A 21,547-nucleotide genomic window follows, 5' to 3' on the forward strand; every position below is an offset into this window, starting at 1 on the left:
CCTCACTCTCCTCTTTAGTCCTCTAGACCCCACTCCTCCTCTCTCCTCACTCTCCTCTTTAGTCCTCCAGACCCCGCTCCTCCTCTCTCCTCACTCTTCTCTTTAGTCCTCCAGACCCCACTCCTCCTCCTCCACTCTCTCCCCTTTAGTCCTCCAGACCCCGCTCCTCCTCTCTCCTCACTCTCCTCTTTAGTCCTCCAGACCCGGCTCCTCCTCTCTCCTCACTCTCCTCTTTAGTCCTCCAGACCCCACTCCTCCTCCTCCACTCTCTCCCCTTTAGTCCTCCAGACCCCACTCCTCCTCCTCCACTCTCTCCCCTTTAGTACTCCAGACCCCACTCCTCCTCCTCCACTCTCTCCCCTTTAGTCCTCCAGACCCCGCTCCTCCTCTCTCCTCACTCTCCTCTTTAGTCCTCTAGACCCCGCTCCTCCTCTCTCCTCACTCTCCTCTTTAGTCCTCCAGACCCCACTCCTCCTCCTCCACTCTCTCCCCTTTAGTCCTCCAGACCCCGCTCCTCCTCTCTCCTCACTCTCCTCTTTAGTCCTCCAGACCCCGCTCCTCCTCTCTCCTCACTCTCCTCTTTAGTCCTCTAGACCCCGCTCCTCCTCTCTCCTCACTCTCCTCTTTAGTCCTCCAGACCCCGCTCCTCCTCCTCCACTCTCTCCCCTTTAGTCCTCCAGACCCCACTCCTCCTCCTCCACTCTCTCCCCTTTAGTCCTCCAGACCCCGCTCCTCCTCCTCCACTCTCTCCCCTTTAGTCCTCCAGACCCCACTCCTCCTCCTCCACTCTCTCCCCTTTAGTCCTCCAGACCCCGCTCCTCCTCTCTCCTCACTCTCCTCTTTAGTCCTCCAGACCCCGCTCCTCCTCTCTCCTCACTCTCCTCTTTAGTCCTCCAGACCCCACTCCTCCTCCTCCACTCTCTCCCCTTTAGTCCTCCAGACCCCACTCCTCCTCTCTCCTCACTCTCCTCTTTAGTCCTCCAGACCCCACTCCTCCTCTCTCCTCACTCTCCTCTTTAGTCCTCCAGACCCCGCTCCTCCTCTCTCCTCACTCTTCTCTTTAGTCCTCCAGACCCCGCTCCTCCTCTCTCCTCACTCTCCTCTTTAGTCCTCCAGACCCGGCTCCTCCTCTCTCCTCACTCTCCTCTTTAGTCCTCCAGACCCCACTCCTCCTCCTCCACTCTCTCCCCTTTAGTCCTCCAGACCCCACTCCTCCTCCTCCACTCTCTCCCCTTTAGTACTCCAGACCCCACTCCTCCTCCTCCACTCTCTCCCCTTTAGTCCTCCAGACCCCGCTCCTCCTCTCTCCTCACTCTCCTCTTTAGTCCTCTAGACCCCGCTCCTCCTCTCTCCTCACTCTCCTCTTTAGTCCTCCAGACCCCACTCCTCCTCCTCCACTCTCTCCCCTTTAGTCCTCCAGACCCCGCTCCTCCTCTCTCCTCACTCTCCTCTTTAGTCCTCCAGACCCCGCTCCTCCTCTCTCCTCACTCTCCTCTTTAGTCCTCTAGACCCCGCTCCTCCTCTCTCCTCACTCTCCTCTTTAGTCCTCCAGACCCCGCTCCTCCTCCTCCACTCTCTCCCCTTTAGTCCTCCAGACCCCACTCCTCCTCCTCCACTCTCTCCCCTTTAGTCCTCCAGACCCCACTCCTCCTCCTCCACTCTCTCCCCTTTAGTCCTCCAGACCCCGCTCCTCCTCTCTCCTCACTCTCCTCTTTAGTCCTCCAGACCCCGCTCCTCCTCTCTCCTCACTCTCCTCTTTAGTCCTCCAGACCCCACTCCTCCTCCTCCACTCTCTCCCCTTTAGTCCTCCAGACCCCACTCCTCCTCCTCCACTCTCTCCCCTTTAGTACTCCAGACCCCACTCCTCCTCCTCCACTCTCTCCCCTTTAGTCCTCCAGACCCCGCTCCTCCTCTCTCCTCACTCTCCTCTTTAGTCCTCCAGACCCCGCTCCTCCTCTCTCCTCACTCTCCTCTTTAGTCCTCCAGACCCCGCTCCTCCTCTCTCCTCACTCTCCTCTTTAGTCCTCCAGACCCCGCTCCTCCTCCTCCACTCTCTCCCCTTTAGTCCTCCAGACCCCACTCCTCCTCCTCCACTCTCTCCCCTTTAGTCCTCCAGACCCCGCTCCTCCTCTCTCCTCACTCTCCTCTTTAGTCCTCTAGACCCCGCTCCTCCTCTCTCCTCACTCTCCTCTTTAGTCCTCCAGACCCCACTCCTCCTCCTCCACTCTCTCCCCTTTAGTCCTCCAGACCCCGCTCCTCCTCTCTCCTCACTCTCCTCTTTAGTCCTCCAGACCCCGCTCCTCCTCTCTCCTCACTCTCCTCTTTAGTCCTCTAGACCCCGCTCCTCCTCTCTCCTCACTCTCCTCTTTAGTCCTCCAGACCCCGCTCCTCCTCCTCCACTCTCTCCCCTTTAGTCCTCCAGACCCCACTCCTCCTCCTCCACTCTCTCCCCTTTAGTCCTCCAGACCCCACTCCTCCTCCTCCACTCTCTCCCCTTTAGTCCTCCAGACCCCGCTCCTCCTCTCTCCTCACTCTCCTCTTTAGTCCTCCAGACCCCGGCTCCTCCTCTCTCCTCACTCTCCTCTTTAGTCCTCCAGACCCCACTCCTCCTCCTCCACTCTCTCCCCTTTAGTCCTCCAGACCCCACTCCTCCTCCTCCACTCTCTCCCCTTTAGTCCTCCAGACCCCACTCCTCCTCCTCCACTCTCTCCCCTTTAGTCCTCCAGACCCCACTCCTCCTCCTCCACTCTCTCCCCTTTAGTCCTCCAGACCCCGCTCCTCCTCTCTCCTCACTCTCCTCTTTAGTCCTCCAGACCCCGCTCCTCCCTCCTCACTCTCCCCTTTAGTCCTCCAGACCCCACTCCTCCTCCTCCACTCTCTCCCCTTTAGTCCTCCAGACCCCACTCCTCCTCCTCCACTCTCTCCCCTTTAGTACTCCAGACCCCACTCCTCCTCCTCCACTCCTCTCCCCTTTAGTCCTCCAGACCCCACTCCTCCTCCTCCACTCTCTCCCCTTTAGTCCTCCAGACCCCGCTCCTCCTCTCTCCTCACTCTCCTCTTTAGTCCTCTAGACCCCGCTCCTCCTCTCTCCTCACTCTCCTCTTTAGTCCTCCAGACCCCGCTCCTCCTCCTCCACTCTCTCCCCTTTAGTCCTCCAGGACCCCGCTCCTCCTCTCTCCTCACTCTCCTCTTTAGTCCTCCAGACCCCGCTCCTCCTCTCTCCTCACTCTCCTCTTTAGTCCTCTAGACCCCGCTCCTCCTCTCTCCTCACTCTCCTCTTTAGTCCTCCAGACCCCGCTCCTCCTCCTCCACTCTCTCCCCTTTAGTCCTCCAGACCCCACTCCTCCTCCTCCACTCTCTCCCCTTTAGTCCTCCAGACCCCACTCCTCCTCCTCCACTCTCTCCCCTTTAGTCCTCCAGACCCCGCTCCTCCTCTCTCCTCACTCTCCTCTTTAGTCCTCCAGACCCGGCTCCTCCTCTCTCCTCACTCTCCTCTTTAGTCCTCCAGACCCCACTCCTCCTCCTCCACTCTTCTCTTTAGTCCTCCAGACCCCACTCCTCCTCCTCCACTCTCTCCCCTTTAGTCCTCCAGACCCCACTCCTCCTCCTCCACTCTCTCCCCTTTAGTCCTCCAGACCCCACTCCTCCTCCTCCACTCTCTCCCCTTTAGTCCTCCAGACCCCGCTCCTCCTCTCTCCTCACTCTCCTCTTTAGTCCTCCAGACCCCGCTCCTCCTCTCTCCTCACTCTCCTCTTTAGTCCTCCAGACCCCACTCCTCCTCCTCCACTCTCTCCCCTTTAGTCCTCCAGACCCCACTCCTCCTCCTCCACTCTCTCCCCTTTAGTACTCCAGACCCCACTCCTCCTCCTCCACTCTCTCCCCTTTAGTCCTCCAGACCCCGCTCCTCCTCTCTCCTCACTCTCCTCTTTAGTCCTCTAGACCCCGCTCCTCCTCTCTCCTCACTCTCCTCTTTAGTCCTCCAGACCCCACTCCTCCTCCTCCACTCTCTCCCCTTTAGTCCTCCAGACCCCGCTCCTCCTCTCTCCTCACTCTCCTCTTTAGTCCTCCAGACCCCGCTCCTCCTCTCTCCTCACTCTCCTCTTTAGTCCTCTAGACCCCGCTCCTCCTCTCTCCTCACTCTCCTCTTTAGTCCTCCAGACCCCGCTCCTCCTCCTCCACTCTCTCCCCTTTAGTCCTCCAGACCCCACTCCTCCTCCTCCACTCTCTCCCCTTTAGTCCTCCAGACCCCACTCCTCCTCCTCCACACTCTCCCCTTTAGTCCTCCAGACCCCGCTCCTCCTCTCTCCTCACTCTCCTCTTTAGTCCTCCAGACCCCGCTCCTCCTCTCTCCTCACTCTCCTCTTTAGTCCTCCAGACCCCACTCCTCCTCCTCCACTCTCTCCCCTTTAGTCCTCCAGACCCCACTCCTCCTCCTCCACTCTCTCCCCTTTAGTCCTCCAGACCCCGCTCCTCCTCTCTCCTCACTCTCCTCTTTAGTCCTCCAGACCCCGCTCCTCCTCTCTCCTCACTCTCCTCTTTAGTCCTCCAGACCCCACTCCTCCTCCTCCACTCTCTCCCCTTTAGTCCTCCAGACCCCACTCCTCCTCCTCCACTCTCTCCCCTTTAGTCCTCCAGACCCCACTCCTCCTCCTCCACTCTCTCCTCTTTAGTCCTCCAGACCCCGCTCCTCCTCTCTCCTCACTCTCCTCTTTAGTCCTCCAGACCCCACTCCTCCTCCTCCACTCTCTCCCCTTTAGTCCTCCAGACCCCGCTCCTCCTCCTCCACTCTCTCCCCTTTAGTCCTCCAGACCCCACTCCTCCTCCACTCTCTCCCCTTTAGTCCTCCAGACCCCACTCCTCCTCCACTCTCTCCTCTTTAGTCCGCTTGTGGGCGGAGTTGTTGTTTATTTATTCTAAACATGTATTTGCTTGTTTCCGTCAGAGGTCTGCGGACAACAGATGGAGCTCCGTATTTCACAAACTTTCTCCAGATCGTTTTCGACCTTTACGTCCTCGTCACCACGGCCAACAGCCCTGACGTCATGTGAGATACTACTACTACTGCTACTACTACTGCTACTACTACTACTACGACCACTACTACTACCAAACCACAAGCATCATGTGAGATACTACTACTACTGCTACTACTACTGCTACTACTACTACTACGACCACTACTACTACCAAACCACAAGCATCATGTGAGATACTAGTACTATTGGTACCTGTAGGTGTACAGAGTATTAGTATTTGCAAGTGTACATAGTATTAGTACTTGCAGGTGTACAACAGGTGTGCAGAGTATTAGTACACACGTAGACAAAATTGTTGGTACCCGTCGGTTAATGAAAGAAAAACTCACAATGGTCACAGAAATAACTTGAATCTGACAAAAGTAATAATTGATAAAAATTCTATGAAATTTACCCAATGAAAGTCTTCAACAGAATTATTTAAAAAAATAAACTCATGAAACAGACCCTCTATATATAGAGCTACAGGTCGCCACTGTGCTGTTTGACATGGTGTGTACCACACTCAACATGGACCAGAGGAAGCAAAGGAAAGAGTTGTCTCAGGAGATTAGAAAGAAAATTGTAGACAAGCATGTTAAAGGTAAAGGCTATAAGACCATCTCCAAGCAGCTTCATGTTCATGTGACTACAGTTGCACATATTATTCAGAATTTTAAGATCCATGGGTCAGTAGTCAACCTCCCTGGACGTGACCACAGGAGGAACATTGATGACAAATCAAAGAGACGGATAATATGACAGGTAACAAAACAGCCCAGAAAAACCTCTAAAGAGATTAAAGGTGAACTTCAAGCTCAAGGAACATCAGTGTCAGATCACACCATCTGTCGTTGTTTGAGCCAAAGTCGACTTAATGGAGACGACCAAGGAGGACTCCATTGAAAACAAATCATAAAAAAGCCAGATTGGAATTTGCCAAACTACATGTTGACAAGCCACAAAGCTTCTGGGAGAATGTCCTATGGACAGATGAGACAAAAATGGAACTTTTTGCCAAGACACATCAGCTCTATGTTCACAGATGGAAAAATGAAGCATATCAAGAAAAGAACACTGTCCCTACTGTGAAACATGGAGGAGGCTCTGTTATGTTCTGGAGCTGCTTTGCTGCATCTGGCACAGGGTGTCTTGACTCTGTGCAGGGTACAATGAAATCTAAAGACTATCAAGGGATTCTAGAGAGAAATGTGCTGACCAGTGTCAGAAAGCTTTGTCTCAGTCGCAGGTCATGGGTCTTGCAACAGGACAATGACCCAAAACACACAGATAAAAACACCCAAGAATGGACAAGAGGAAAACACTGGACTATTCTAAAGTGGCCTCTATGAGCCCTGAGCTAAATCCTATTGAGCATCTTTGGAAGGAGCTGAAACACGCCGTCTGGAAAAGGCACCCTTCAAACCTGAGACAACTGGAGCAGTTTGTTCATGAGGAGTGGGACAAAATACCTGCTGAGAGGTGCAGAAGTCTCATTGACAGTTACAGGAATCGTTTGATTGCAGTGATTGCAGGTTAAGGGTACCATCATTTTTGTTCAGGCTTGTTTCATGAGTTTATTTTTTTAAATAATTCTGTTGAAGCATGGTTGAAAAGCAATGTCTGACTTTCATTGGTTAAATTTCATAGAATTTTTGTTTATTAATACTTTTGACAGATTCAAGTTGTCAAGTGTGACCATTGGGAGTTTTTCTTTCATTAACCGATGGGCACCAACAAGTTTGTCAACGTGTGTACTTACAGGGGTACAGAGGATTAGTACTTGCAGGTGTACACAGTATTAGTACTCGCAGGTGTGCACAGTATTAGCACTTGCAGGTGTGCACAGTATTAGTACTCGCAGGTGTACACAGTATTAGTACTTGCAGGTGTGCACAGTATTAGCACTTGCAGGTGTACACAGTATTAGCACTTGCAGGTGTGCACAGTATTAGTACTCGCAGGTGTACACAGTATTAGCACTTGCAGGTGTGCACAGTATTAGTACTCGCAGGTGTACACAGTATTAGTACTCGCAGGTGTACACAGTATTAGTACTCGCAGGTGTGCACAGTATTAGCACTCGCAGGTGTACACAGTATTAGCACTTGCAGGTGTGCACAGTATTAGTACTCGCAGGTGTACACAGTATTGGTACTCGCAGGTGTACACAGTATTACTACTCGCAGGTGTACACAGTATTAGTACTCGCAGCTGTGCACAGTATTAGTACTCGCAGGTGTACACAGTATTGGTACTCGCAGGTGTACACAGTATTAGTACTCGCAGGTGTACACAGTATTAGTACTTGCAGGTGTGCACAGTATTAGCACTCGCAGGTGTACACAGTATTAGTACTTGCAGGTGTGCACAGTATTAGTACTCGCAGGTGTACACAGTATTAGCACTTGCAGGTGTGCACAGTATTAGTACTCGCAGGTGTACACAGTATTGGTTCTCGCAGGTGTACACAGTATTAGTACTCGCAGGTGTACACAGTATTAGCACTTGCAGGTGTGCACAGTATTAGTACTCGCAGGTGTACACAGTATTAGTACTCGCAGGTGTACACAGTATTAGCACTTGCAGGTGTGCACAGTATTAGTACTCGCAGGTGTACACAGTATTAGTACTTGCAGGAGTTCACAGTATTAGTACTCGCAGGTGTACACAGTATTAGCACTTGCAGGTGTGCACAGTATTAGTACTCGCAGGTGTACACAGTATTAGCACTCGCAGGTGTACACAGTATTAGTACTTGCAGGTGTGCACAGTATTAGTACTCGCAGGTGTACACAGTATTAGCACTTGCAGGTGTGCACAGTATTAGTACTCGCAGGTGTACACAGTATTGGTACTCGCAGGTGTACACAGTATTAGTACTCGCAGGTGTACACAGTATTAGCACTTGCAGGTGTGCACAGTATTAGTACTCGCAGGTGTACACAGTATTAGTACTCGCAGGTGTACACAGTATTAGCACTTGCAGGTGTGCACAGTATTAGTACTCGCAGGTGTACACAGTATTAGTACTTGCAGGTGTGCACAGTATTAGCACTCGCAGGTGTACACAGTATTAGCACTTGCAGGTGTGCACAGTATTAGTACTCGCAGGTGTACACAGTATTGGTACTCGCAGGTGTACACAGTATTAGTACTCGCAGGTGTACACAGTATTAGTACTTGCAGGTGTGCACAGTATTAGCACTCGCAGGTGTACACAGTATTAGTACTTGCAGGTGTACACAGTATTAGTACTTGCAGGAGTACACAGTATTAGTACTTGCAGGTGTACACAGTATTAGTACTTGCAGGTGTACACAGTATTAGTACTTGCAGGTGTACACAGTATTAGTACTTGCAGGAGTACACAGTATTAGTACTCGCAGGTGTACACAGTATTAGCACTTGCAGGTGTGCACAGTATTAGTACTTGCAGGTGTACACAGTATTAGCACTTGCAGGTGTACACAGTATTAGTACTTGCAGGAGTACACAGTATTAGTACTCGCAGGTGTACACAGTATTAGCACTTGCAGGTGTGCACAGTATTAGTACTCGCAGGTGTACACAGTATTAGTACTTGCAGGTGTACACAGTATTAGTACTTGCAGGTGTACACAGTATTAGTACTTGCAGGTGTACACAGTATTAGTACTTGCAGGTGTACACAGTATTAGTACTTGCAGGAGTACACAGTATTAGTACTTGCAGGTGTACACAGTATTAGTACTCGCAGGTGTGCACAGTATTAGTACTTGCAGGTGTACAGAGTATTGGTACTTGCAGGTGTACACAGTATTAGTACTTGCAGGAGTACACAGTATTAGTACTTGCAGGAGTACACAGTATTAGTACTTGCAGGTGTGCACAGTATTAGTACTTGCAGGAGTACACAGTATTAGTACTTGCAGGTGTGCACAGTATTAGTACTTGCAGGAGTACACAGTATTAGTACTTGCAGGAGTACACAGTATTAGTACTTGCAGGTGTGCACAGTATTAGTACTTGCAGGAGTACACAGTATTAGTACTTGCAGGAGTACACAGTATTAGTACTTGCAGGTGTACACAGTATTAGTACTTGCAGGAGTACACAGTATTAGTACTTGCAGGAGTACACAGTATTAGTACTTGCAGGTGTACACAGTATTAGTACTTGCAGGAGTACACAGTATTAGTACTTGCAGGAGTACACAGTATTAGTACTTGCAGGTGTGCACAGTATTAGTACTTGCAGGTGAGATTCTTGGAGGTTGAATGAAGTGAATGAAATGTCAATGAATAAGCTGTTTTCTAAGTCCGATACTGCATCTGTGTGAGTGTGTGTATGTGTGTGTGCGTTCTTCTCATGTGTGTTTCTACAGGATGCCAGCGTATAACTCCAGCTCCATCTTCTCCATCTTCTTCATCATCTTCATCCTGGTCAATGTTTACATCTTTATGTCTGTGTTCCTCGCTGTGGTCTACAACAACTACAAAAAGCACCTCAAGGTAGTACTACTGCTATCGCTATTGCTACTACTACTGCTACTACTACCTACTGTTACTGCTACTACTACCCCGTACCCCTAGGGGTCTCTGTACTAATGTGGTACTTGAGCTCTAGCACAAATGTTTTCAGAGATGGAAGATAATGAATTAAAAGTAGTAAAGTACTGCCCTTAAGTACAATTTATGTATCTGTACTTTACTTAAGTACATTTTACAGTGTGTACTTTTTACTTTTACTTGAGTACATGAGAGAGCAGTATCTGTTCTTTCTACTCCACTATATTTTTGAACTGTACTGAAAAGTAAAATGTCAAACCTGCTGAAAAGGCTGAGGGTTTATTTTTAACACGTTTATTGTACTTTAATTACTTTAATACTTTTGAGTAGATTTTTTTCATGTAATACTTTTACTTATTAGTATTTTTTGCCCTTCCCCCTTGTGTTCAGGAGGAGGTACGGCAGCTGGTGAGAGCCAAAAGGCACAAAATGGCGCGTGCCTTTGCCGTGCTGCAGCAGAAGAGCGGCGAGGGGGCGGAGCCGGTGGTCACACATGACCGGTGGAGCCGATTGGTCCGTCGAGTTCGCCCCGATATAAGCCACGCCCATAAAGAGCTGCTATGGAGCGTTTGTGACCCCGAGGAGAAGGGTGTTATAGGTAAAACAGTTTTAGTCCTGGTTTAGTCCTGGATTAGACCTGAAAAAGTCCTTGTTTAGTTGTGGTTTAGTCCTGGTTTAGATCTGGTTTAGTCCTGGATTAGACCTGGTTTAGATCTGATTTAGACCTAGTTTAATCCTGGTTTAGTGATGGATAAATCCTTGTTTAGTCCTGGATTAGTCCTTGTTTAGTCTTGGTTTAAACCTGGTTTAGATCTGGTTTAGTCCTGGTTCAATCCTGGTTTAATCTTGGTTTAATCGTAGTTTAGACATGGTTTAGATCTGGTTTAGTCCTGGTTAAGTCCCAGTTTAGTCCTGGTTTCATCCTGGTTTAGTCCTGGTAGAGTCCTAGTTTAGTCATGGTTTAGTCCTAGTTTAGTCCTGGTTCAGACCTTATTCAGTCCAGGCTTAGACCCAGTTTTCTTCTGTAGGTAAGCTGGCGTTCGTGCAGCTTGCTGACTTGTTGAACATTGAGGTTATCACAGTGAAGCAGAGGCCACACCCCCTTCAGAACCTATGCCCCGCCCTCTACCTGTCCAAACCCAGCCGCCTCCTCTCCTCCATCGTTCAGCACAGGTAAGTCCAGACACGAGTCCAGACACGAGTCCAGACCAAGTCCAGACCGCGTCCTGACCGCGTCCTGACCGCGTCCTGACCGCGTCCTGACCGCGTCCTGACTGCGTCCTGACCGAGAGAGAACAAAAATAATATAAAATAAATCAAGTATTAGGCACAAAATATATTTATTTTCCATCAAATATTTTTAGGACAAAGAAGTGTTTATTAAATGAGTGCCGTTGTGCTTGTGTCTCTATGGTTCTCATCTCTGACCCCTGTGTGTTATAATTGAGACATTTTAAATCACAATATTCATCTAAAACTACTTACTAAAAGAAAAAAGTTTGCTGACTTCCACGTTAGAAAACTGTGGTGTCCAATGGGAGCTGACGTCGCCGTAACATCATCATAACAAAGCGCCGCATGCTGTCAGCGCCCCCTATGGATAAATGCACATCACACTAGAGCAACACATTTTTTCTAGATTCCATGAGTATCACCGATGAAGAAAATAAAACTGGAAGGATGTGAGTATGTGGGCGTGTCCGTCACAGTGGGCGTGTCCGTCACAGTGGGCGTGTCCGTCACAGTGGGCGTGTACAGGTGGAGGTTAAATGGGTGTAGATGGACAAAATGGCGTCTTGAAAAAAATAGATTCAAGATTACTGAAACATGAGTCACTCCAAATACGATGGAGTGAACAGCGCTTCCTCTGGTTCTGGAAGTAAATTTTTCATTTAAAAAATCTTAAAAGTGTGATATCGAAACCTCCAAAAATATGATTTTACAGAATCACTTTAAATTGATTTTGTCTCTCAGAGGTTTTGTGATCCTCTTCGATCTGATCATTTTGGCGAACGCCGTCTTCATCGCTTTGGACGAGGAGAATCCGCTCATCTCCAACTCAGAGTGGTTCTTCTTGGTCGTGTACCTCCTCGAGATCCTCCTCAAACTCTACGTCCATGAACCCAGAGGCTTCTTCTCCAGACACAACTTCTGGAACTGGTCTGATCCTCTCCTCCTCTGCCCCTTTCGTCTGCTCCTCTGCTCCTCCTCTCCTCTGCTCCTCTGACCCTTTCCTCTGCTCCTCTCCTCTCTTCCTCTGCTTCTTCCCTCCTCTGCTCCTCTGACCCTCTCCTCTGCTCCTCTGCTTCTCTGCTCCTCTGCGCCTCCCCTCCTCTGCTTCTCCCCTCCTCTGCTTCTCTGCTCTTCTCCTCTGCTCCTCCTCTGCTCTGCTTCTCTGCTCCTCTCCTCTGCTCTTCGCCTCCTCTGCTCCTCTCCTTTGCTCCTCTTCTCCTCTGCTCCTCTGCTCCTCTCCTTCTCTGCTCTGCTCCTCTCTTCTGCTCCTCCCCTCCTGTGCTCCTCTGCTTCTCTGCTCTTTTCCTCTGCTCCGCTCCTCCTCTGCTCCTCTGCTCCGCACCTCCTCTGCTCCTCTGCTCCGCTCCTCCTCTGCTCTGCTCCTCTCTTCTGCTCCTCCCCTCCTGTGCTCCTCTGCTCCGCTCCTCCTCTGCTCTGCTCCCCTCTTCTGCTCCTCCCCTCCTCTGCTCCTCTGACCCTGTGTTTGATTTTCAGGTTTGATACCATTATCGTCGTAGCTGCCCTCATTGCCACCATTGTGAACTCTGCTCTTAAATCATGTGAGTGTTTTGTTTTGGTGTTTTCTCATGAAACAGTTTTCACTTGTACCGTTTGTGTTTTTGGTGTTTTTCTCTTGTTCTGTTTATGTTTTTGATGTTTTTCATTTGTTCTGTTTGTGTTTTTGGTGTTTTTCCACTTGTTCTCTTTGTGTTTTTTGTGCTTTTCTCTTGTTTTGTTTGTGTTTTTGATTTGTTCTGGCTGTGTTTTTTGGTGTTTTTCACTTGTTTTGGTTGTGTTTTTGTTGTTTTTCTCTCGTTCTGTTTGTGTTTTTGGTGTTTTTCACTTGTTCTGTTTGTGTTTTTGGTGATTTTAATTTGTTCTGTTTGTGTTTTTGGTGTTTTCTTCTTGTGCTGTTTGTGTTTTTGGTGTTTTTCACTTGTTCTGGTTGTGTCTTTGGTGTTTTTCCACTTGTTCTGTTTGTGTTTTTGGTGTTTTCCACTTGTTCTGTTTGTGTTTTTGGTGTTTTTCACTTGTTTTGGTTGTGTTTTTGGTGTTTTTCTCTTGTTCTGTTTGTGTTTTTGGTGTTTTTCACTTGTTCTGTTTGTGTTTTTGGTGATTTTAATTTGTTCTGTTTGTGTTTTTGGTGTTTTCTTCTTGTGCTGTTTGTGTTTTTGGTGTTTTTCACTTGTTCTGTTTGTGTCTTTGGTGTTTTTCACTTGTTCTGTTTGTGTTTTTGGTGTTTTTCACTTGTTCTGTTTGTGTCTTTGGTGTTTTTCACTTGTTCTGTTTGTGTTTTTGGTGTTTTCCACTTGTTCTGTTTGTGTTTTTGGTGTTTTTCACTTGTTTTGGTTGTGTTTTTGGTGTTTTTCTCTTGTTCTGTTTGTGTTTTTGGTGTTTTTCACTTGTTCTGTTTGTGTTTTTGGTGATTTTAATTTGTTCTGTTTGTGTTTTTGGTGTTTTCTTCTTGTGCTGTTTGTGTTTTTGGTGTTTTTCACTTGTTCTGTTTGTGTCTTTGGTGTTTTTCACTTGTCCTGTTTGTGTTTTTGGTGTTTTCCACTTGTTCTGTTTGTGTTTTTGGTGTTTTTCACTTGTTCTGGTTGTGTCTTTGGTGTTTTTCACTTGTTCTGTTTGTGTTTTTGGTGTTTTCTTCTTGTTCTGTTTGTGTATTTCACTTGTACTGTTTGTGTTTTTGGTGTTTTTCACTTGTTCTGTTTATGTTTTTTGATTTGTTCTGTTTGTGTTTTTGGTGTTTTCCACTTGTTCTGTTTGTGTTTTTGGTGATTTTAATTTGTTCTGTTTGTGTTTTTGGTGTTTTCTTCTTGTTCTGTTTGTGTATTTCACTTGTACTGTTTGTGTTTTTGGTGTTTTTCACTTGTTCTGTTTGTGTTTTTGATTTGTTCTGTTTGTGTTTTTGGTGTTTTTCACTTGTTCTGTTTGTGTTTTTGGTGTTTTTCACTTGTTCTGTTTGTGTTTTTGGTGTTTTTCACTTGTTCTGTTTGTGTTTTGGTGATTTTAATTTGTTCTGTTTGTGTTTTTTGTGTTTTCTTCTTGTTCTGTTTGTGTATTTCACTTGTTCTGTTTGTGTCTTTGGTGTTTTCCACTTGTTCTGGTTGTGTTTTTGGTGTTTTTCATTTGTTCTGTTTGTGTCTTTGGTGTTTTCCACTTGTTCTGGTTGTGTTTTTGGTGTTTTTCTCTTGTTCTGGTTGTGTTTTGGGTGTTTTCCACTTGTTCTGTTTGTGTTTTTGGTGTTTTTCACTTGTTCTGTTTGTGTTTTGGTGTTTTCCACTTGTTCTGGTTGTGTCTTTGGTGTTTTTCACTTGTTCTGTTTGTGTCTTTGGTGTTTTTCACTTGTTCTGTTTGTGTTTTTGGTGTTTTTCACTTGTTCTGTTTGTGTCTTTGGTGTTTTCCACTTGTTCTGTTTGTGTCTTTGGTGTTTTCCACTTGTTCTGTTTGTGTCTTTGGTGTTTTTCACTTGTTCTGTTTGTGTTTTTGGTGTTTTTCACTTGTTCTGTTTGTGTTTTTGGTGTTTTCCACTTGTTCTGGTTGTGTCTTTGGTGTTTTTCACTTGTTCTGTTTGTGTCTTTGGTGTTTTTCACTTGTTCTGTTTGTGTTTTTGGTGTTTTTCACTTGTTCTGTTTGTGTCTTTGGTGTTTTCCACTTGTTCTGTTTGTGTCTTTGGTGTTTTCCACTTGTTCTGTTTGTGTCTTTGGTGTTTTTCACTTGTTCTGTTTGTGTTTTTGGTGTTTTTCACTTGTTCTGTTTGTGTTTTTGGTGTTTTTCACTTGTTCTGTTTGTGTCTTTGGTGTTTTCCACTTGTTCTGTTTGTGTCTTTGGTGTTTTCCACTTGTTCTGTTTGTGTCTTTGGTGTTTTTCACTTGTTCTGTTTGTGTTTTTGGTGTTTTTCACTTGTTCTGTTTGTGTTTTTGGTGTTTTCCACTTGTTCTGTTTGTGTCTTTGGTGTTTTCCACTTGTTCTGTTTGTGTTTTTGGTGTTTTCCACTTGTTCTGGTTGTGTCTTTGGTGTTTTTCACTTGTTCTGTTTGTGTCTTTGGTGTTTTTCACTTGTTCTGTTTGTGTTTTTGGTGTTTTTCACTTGTTCTGTTTGTGTCTTTGGTGTTTTCCACTTGTTCTGTTTGTGTCTTTGGTGTTTTCCACTTGTTCTGTTTGTGTCTTTGGTGTTTTTCACTTGTTCTGTTTGTGTTTTTGGTGTTTTTCACTTGTTCTGTTTGTGTTTTTGGTGTTTTCCACTTGTTCTGGTTGTGTCTTTGGTGTTTTTCACTTGTTCTGTTTGTGTCTTTGGTGTTTTCCACTTGTTCTGTTTGTGTCTTTGGTGTTTTTCACTTGTTCTGTTTGTGTTTTTGGTGTTTTTCACTTGTTCTGTTTGTGTTTTTGGTGTTTTCCACTTGTTCTGTTTGTGTCTTTGGTGTTTTCCACTTGTTCTGTTTGTGTTTTTGGTGTTTTCCACTTGTTCTGGTTGTGTCTTTGGTGTTTTTCACTTGTTCTGTTTGTGTCTTTGGTGTTTTTCACTTGTTCTGTTTGTGTTTTTGGTGTTTTTCACTTGTTCTGTTTGTGTCTTTGGTGTTTTCCACTTGTTCTGTTTGTGTCTTTGGTGTTTTCCACTTGTTCTGTTTGTGTCTTTGGTGTTTTTCACTTGTTCTGTTTGTGTTTTTGGTGTTTTTCACTTGTTCTGTTTGTGTTTTTGGTGTTTTCCACTTGTTCTGGTTGTGTCTTTGGTGTTTTTCACTTGTTCTGTTTGGTCTCTGTGTTTGTCTGAGTACAGCCAGTGGATACACCAGCAGACAAGTCCTGGACATCGTTTTCATCCTCAGAGTCCTGCGGCTCATCAGAGTCGTGGACAGCATCAACAGGTGACACCTCCTTTTTAAGGCAGGAACACTGAAACTCCACCCCCAACCACATTTTAAATACAGCTGCTATACTGGGCGGGAGGTCTGGAGGACTAAGGGGGAGAGTGGGGGGGCGGGGTCTGGAGGACTGAAGGGGAGAGTGGGGGGGCGGGGTCTGGAGGACTGAAGGGGAGAGTGGGGGTGGGGTTTCTTAACGTTCTTATAATTCAACAATTATCTTTTATATTTAGGTTCCGAGCCATAATCAACACTCTGATCAGGATCGGACCAGCCATCCTCACGTTTGGACAACTTATCCTGGTAAGGGAGGGCATCTGACACACAGAGGGACACAGGGAGGGCATCTGACACACAGAGGGACACAGGGAGGGCATCCGACACACACGAGGAGGGCATCTGACACACACGGGGAGGGCATCTGATGCACAGCGAGGGCATCTGACACACTGGGAGGGCATCTGACACACGCAGGGAGGGCATTTGATATACAGAGGGACACAGGTAGGGCATCTGACACAGTGCTCTCGAGCAGGTGGTGTACTACATCTTTGCGATGGTGGGCATGGAGCTTTTTCAGGGGAGGGTGCAGTTCTTCGGCCCAGACTCGGAGGCTCCTGAGCGGGTTTACTGCGGCAATCCTCTCCTTAAAGACACGGCGTTCGCCCGACACAACTACTGCAAGAACAACTTCAACCAGGTCCTCACTTTCACACGTTACTCGCCAAACACAACAGAAATGTCATGTTGTTCTTATGTTGAACAGGTGGTGGCGTCGTTTGTGCTGCTGCTGGAGCTCACTGTGGTCAACCAATGGCACGATATCCTTCTATTGATCAACTTTAAAGGCGCTGTACTATATTTACTGAAACATGAAAAACAGTAAAACATGTCTGAAGAGGTTTCAGACGTCATCCATGCATGTTTAAGTAATCTAACGATCTCTCCCAGGCCCTATTCAAACCCTCCTTATGGTTAGCAGTACCAGCCTGTATGAGGCTTCGCCCACAAGCCTACGTCACCCATGTAGAAGCTTCCACCCACAAGGCTATGACACCCACGTACAAGGCCCCACCCACAAGACTACATCACCCATGTACACACGACAATTGTCCAAACAGACAAAAACATGACTACAAACTACAAAACAAACTATACACAGCAACTTCACAAACCTGATGTGATGTGCAGTAGTTTCATTAGTGGGATGGAGTGGATTGTGTTGTGATAGTGCTCTGAAGGGGGAGGGCCTTGGCACAGAGAGCAAAGGGATGGTGAAAATAGTTAATACCCCACAGAGGTTAATACCCCCTCTTTAAAATGACAACATGACATTTTTATTTCATACAGTACAGAGCAGTACACTAAACCAGGACTGAACCTGGGCTAAACTTGGACTAAAGCAGGACTGAACTGGGACTGAACCGTTACTAAACCTGGACTAAGCCAGGACAGAACCTGGACTAAACGGTTCATATTACTTGATTGGCCTAGAGTGCAGTTCTTGTCCTTGACTCTAGGGGGCACTCCTGAGCAGTGGCTTCTCTCTCACGACTCACCCTGCGGCGAGGCTCTACTTCCTTCTGTTTCACATCACCGTCGTCATCATCATCATCAAGTAACTGTAGTAGTAGTAGCAGTAGCAGTAGCAGTGGTAGCTGTTCTGATTGGAGTATTTCTGTTTTGCAGTATTTTCGTGGCGTTTGTCCTCGAGGCCTTTTTTGTGGAGTATTCTGTGGAAAAGAGCGACCTTCAGAACTCGGTGGAGAAGAAGATTGAAGAACTACAACTGGGAGTAAAACAGTAAGAAGAGGAGCAAGAGGAGGAGAAAGAGGAGAGGAAGAGGAGGAGGGAGAGGAGGAGAAGGAGTAGAAGGCCAGAGGAGGAAAGGAGGAAGGAGAAAACAGAGGAGAGGGTCAGAGGAAGAAGATGAGAGGGTCAAAGGAAAAGAGCAGAGGAGAGGGTCAGAGGAGCAGAGGAGAGGGTCAAAGGAGGAAGAGAGGAGGAAGATGAGTGGGTCAGAGGACAGAAGCAGAGCGTCAGAGAAGCAGAGGAGAGGGTCAGAGGAAGAAGAGAGGAAGAAGACGAGAGGGTCAAAGGAAAGGAGCAGAGGAGAGGGTCAGAGGAGGAAGAGAGGAAAAATAGAGGAAGAAGACGAGAGGGTCAGAGGAGCAGAGGAGAGGGTCAGAGGAGGCAGAGGAGAGGGTCAGAGGAGGAGAGGATCAGATGATGCAGAGGATTCTGTGTTTCAGGGAGAAGTTGGAGCAGAATCTGGTGAACTCGATGGAGACGATGGACAGTGAGAACGGACCAAAGAAGAGACCAGCCCTGCTCTTTAAGATCGCCTCCAGGAGTGAGTACTACTACTACTACTACTACTACTACTACTACTACTACTACTACTGTGTCATCTGCATAGTTGTGGTAGGACACATTATTATTATTAACATATTAACTGGCCTAATGGCAGCATGTAGAGACTAAACAACAGGGGTCCCAGGATTGACCCCTGGGGCACCCCACAGGTCAGAGATATTTTATCCAAGACACATTTTCCAATTTCAACAAAGTACTCTCTGCTTTGTAGATAGGACTTGAACCAGTTTAGTGCCGTACCACAGATGCCCTCCCAGTCCTCTAGTCTCTGTAAGAGGATCCCATGATCAACAGTGTCAAAGGAAACACTCAGATCTAACAGGATCAAGACTGAGACTTTGCATCAGTGTTCAGGCGGATGTCATTTGTCACCTTGATAAGAGCAGTCTCAGTGCTGTGGTGGGGTCTAAAACCTGATTGGAAAACATCAAAGGAGTTGTTAATTTCGAGGAAGTTAATAAGTTGTTGGTAAACAACCTTTTCAAGGACTTTGCCTAAAAATGGCAGATTTGAGATCGGTCGGTAATGGTTCAATATTGTGGCATCTTCTTTAGGACAGGCTTGATAACCACAGTTTTCAAAGCTCTTGGGAATGTTCCAGATTGAAGCATCATGTTAATTATGTGAGTGAGTGGTGACAGCAAACTGTTGAGCACAGACTTTAGAAATTTAGTGGGTAACACATCGAGGCAGCATGTAGATGAACTCAGACTGGTGACAATCTCTTGGACAGTTTTGTCAGTTACAGGTGCAAAGTGAGTCAGCCCCAAGTGTCTAGGTGGGTGCTGGGTTGTTTTTTGCGTTGTCGAATTGATGGCATTTTTAATGCCCTGAACCTTGTCATTAAAGAATACTGCAAACTCATTGCACTTAGATGTGGAAATTAGTTCTAACGGCAGTGGAGCTGGAGGGTTTGTTAATCTGTTTACCGTTGCAAACAGGACACGAGAGTTGTTACTACAACTTCCAATAATGTCAGAAAAATACCTTTGCCTTGTTCTACATAAACTGTGGTTGTACATGTGCATCTTTTCTCTGTAAATCTCATAATGAACCTGGAGCTTTGACTTGCGCCATTCCCGCTCGGCCCTCCGGCACTCCCTTTTCTGTTGCCCTCACCGAGTCATCATTCCTCCATGGCACATTCCTCCAACCTTCATCAAGGCAACGGTGTCCAGAACATTCAAAACGCTCGAAGTCACAGAATTCAACAAATCATCAACTTTAGAACATGAGGCATTTTCAAAGAGTATCATCAAGAGAGTGTCTGCAGGACCAGCCGCTGGTTTGGGAATAACAGACAGGTCAAAGAAGACACAGAAATGATCAGACAGAGCAACATCCACCACATTGACATTTGAAATATTTACTCCTTTTGTAATGAGCAGGTCCAGAGTGTGTCCTCTGTTGTGGCTCGCTGACATGCTGAGTCAGACCAAAGGTTTCAAGGACAGAACTGAGCTCTTTAGTGTTTCTGTCAAACACATTATCCACATGTACATTAAAATCACCTGTAATGACTAAACCATCAAAGTCAGTGCATACGACTGAAAGCATCTCAGTAAAATCATCAATAAAACTCAGACAGTGCTGGGGAGGTTTGTATATGACTAAGTAGAGTCTGGAGGGGGATTGTTTTAGGGCCATTTTGAATGAAACATACTCAAAAGATGAAAACACTCCAAATGACAATCTGTGAGCAACTAAATTATCTCTAAAAATGCACACACACCTCCACCCTTTTTGAAGTTGGGTGGAGTTGATTACACTAGAATTACATTACCTGGTGTGGCCCTGGTTTAGTCCTGGTTCAGTCCTGGTTTAGTCCTGGTTTAGTCCTGGTTTAGTCCTGGTTTAGTCCTGGTTTAGTCCAGGTCTACTCTTAGTCTAGTCCTGACTCAGTCCTGACTTAGTTCTGACTCTGGTGTCTTGCAGGGTACCGCACAGTGGACGCTCTGATCCAGAGAATGTTTGAGAACGACCTCAATCCTGAAGATTTCAATGAAGACGAAACCAACGGGAACTTCAGCAACCCCACGTTTAATCTATGAACCAGGACTGGAAAAGGACTGGACCGGGACCAGAACTGGACTAGGACCAGACCAGGACAGGACCAGATCAGGGGACCGGACCAGAGACCAGACCAGGACTAAACCAGGACTGAACCAAGACTAAACCAGGACTGAACCAGGACTAAACCAGGTCTAAAACCCTGACTACCGGCACAGTAAAGGCCAAAGCATTATTTTTATAGGAGTCCTTTCAAAACAAAAGCCTGTCTTTGTCCTTTCAGATTAAAAGCATCTTTGTATATTGTATTTTGATATAAAGATATTTACCTCATTATAAGAATGGCCTCTGGTTTATTTCATTTATCCTAAAATGGTTTCATGGTGAATAATCTTTAACGTCTAAAATAAAACACTTAATGCCATAGTATGGACATTTTAGCCATAAAATTAACAAAAATTAAAGCTTTCACTGGATTTTTCCAAAACATTGGTTTGGTCCCTGTACATCGCTCAGGGTTATTCCAAACTGGTGAAAACTTCTGTAAATGAGGATAAATGATCATTGTTTTGTGAGACTGTTTATACAAATGGACATGGCTAATCTACTACCCACCGCCTTCCAAACAGGGAGTGATCATGGGTGCGCTTCTGGCTCCATCGACTCTGGCTCCAATTCACTTTACATTGAAAAACTGTCCACACACTGGTAAAGTACTGGGTTTATAGCCCATGGCTCATCTTTGTTTTCCATAAAAGTATTTGTATTTGTATTGGTTCGAACCACAGACTGTAAAAAGAAGTGGACTAAGTGAGAGTGACGTCACCGCTGGTTTAGCAGAGAGCGGGCGCTTAGTAACGCTGTCAATCAAACCTGCTGCTAACGCTAAAGGGGAGCAACCTCGGGGAAAGAAGGCGCCTGATTTGTCTGTTATTAATGTTCAAATCTTTCATTAGAATATATTTTTTGTGACTTCTCCATTTCAGGTGAAGAATTCTTTTATTTTATTGCACAATGCATATACACTGATTGATTACATTTTGTTTGTTGTAAACAGTTTTGTTTTTTATTTTTACTCTTTTAATATACCAAAATGGGACCAAAGAACACTTTCATACTATATTTGAACTGGAGGACTGTGTCTGTACAGTGTGTGTTCTTTTCGGGGGGTGTCTCTTGCTGAAGCATATTTTGCTTGACCAGGGTGATGAGTCAGTATCAGTAAGTCACTTGTATCTGTCCTGAACACATTTCTGCGTCTGTAATCTAGTCCTCGTCTGCACATGAGACTGGTACAATAATGAACTATAGCCATATAATAATAAACACTGACCTTGGTTATGCAGAAAAGCTAAGCATAGTTATTTATCTTAACAAATCCTTTTACTTTTTACTCTTTAAGTACATTTTAAATAGGTACTTTAATACTTTTATTTAAGTAGACTTTTTCATGTGATACTTTTACTTTTACTCGAGTATTTTTTGGTCCAGTATCTGTA

General features: G+C 46.2%; 1 protein-coding gene across 1 annotated transcript in view; it reads left to right on the forward strand.

Moving 5' to 3' along the window:
• Nucleotides 1-20,290, forward strand: part of tpcn3 (two pore segment channel 3) — a 31,821-nt gene extending 11,531 nt beyond the window's left edge. The window contains exons 7-20 of the mRNA XM_055224527.1: nucleotides 4,943-5,044; nucleotides 9,382-9,508; nucleotides 9,956-10,163; nucleotides 10,594-10,738; nucleotides 11,540-11,725; nucleotides 12,293-12,357; nucleotides 15,578-15,665; nucleotides 15,896-15,965; nucleotides 16,198-16,362; nucleotides 16,429-16,483; nucleotides 17,190-17,280; nucleotides 17,352-17,465; nucleotides 17,915-18,015; nucleotides 19,974-20,290. Coding sequence (XP_055080502.1) covers nucleotides 4,943-5,044; nucleotides 9,382-9,508; nucleotides 9,956-10,163; nucleotides 10,594-10,738; nucleotides 11,540-11,725; nucleotides 12,293-12,357; nucleotides 15,578-15,665; nucleotides 15,896-15,965; nucleotides 16,198-16,362; nucleotides 16,429-16,483; nucleotides 17,190-17,280; nucleotides 17,352-17,465; nucleotides 17,915-18,015; nucleotides 19,974-20,089 — 1,633 coding nt within the window. The 3' untranslated portion in view covers nucleotides 20,090-20,290. The remainder of the gene's footprint in view (nucleotides 1-4,942; nucleotides 5,045-9,381; nucleotides 9,509-9,955; nucleotides 10,164-10,593; nucleotides 10,739-11,539; nucleotides 11,726-12,292; nucleotides 12,358-15,577; nucleotides 15,666-15,895; nucleotides 15,966-16,197; nucleotides 16,363-16,428; nucleotides 16,484-17,189; nucleotides 17,281-17,351; nucleotides 17,466-17,914; nucleotides 18,016-19,973) is intronic.
• The last annotated feature ends 1,257 nt before the right edge of the window (nucleotides 20,291-21,547 follow it).

This window comes from Periophthalmus magnuspinnatus, chromosome 1 (genome assembly GCF_009829125.3).
Source record: "Periophthalmus magnuspinnatus isolate fPerMag1 chromosome 1, fPerMag1.2.pri, whole genome shotgun sequence".
Classification (NCBI taxonomy): Eukaryota; Metazoa; Chordata; class Actinopteri; order Gobiiformes; family Gobiidae; genus Periophthalmus; species Periophthalmus magnuspinnatus.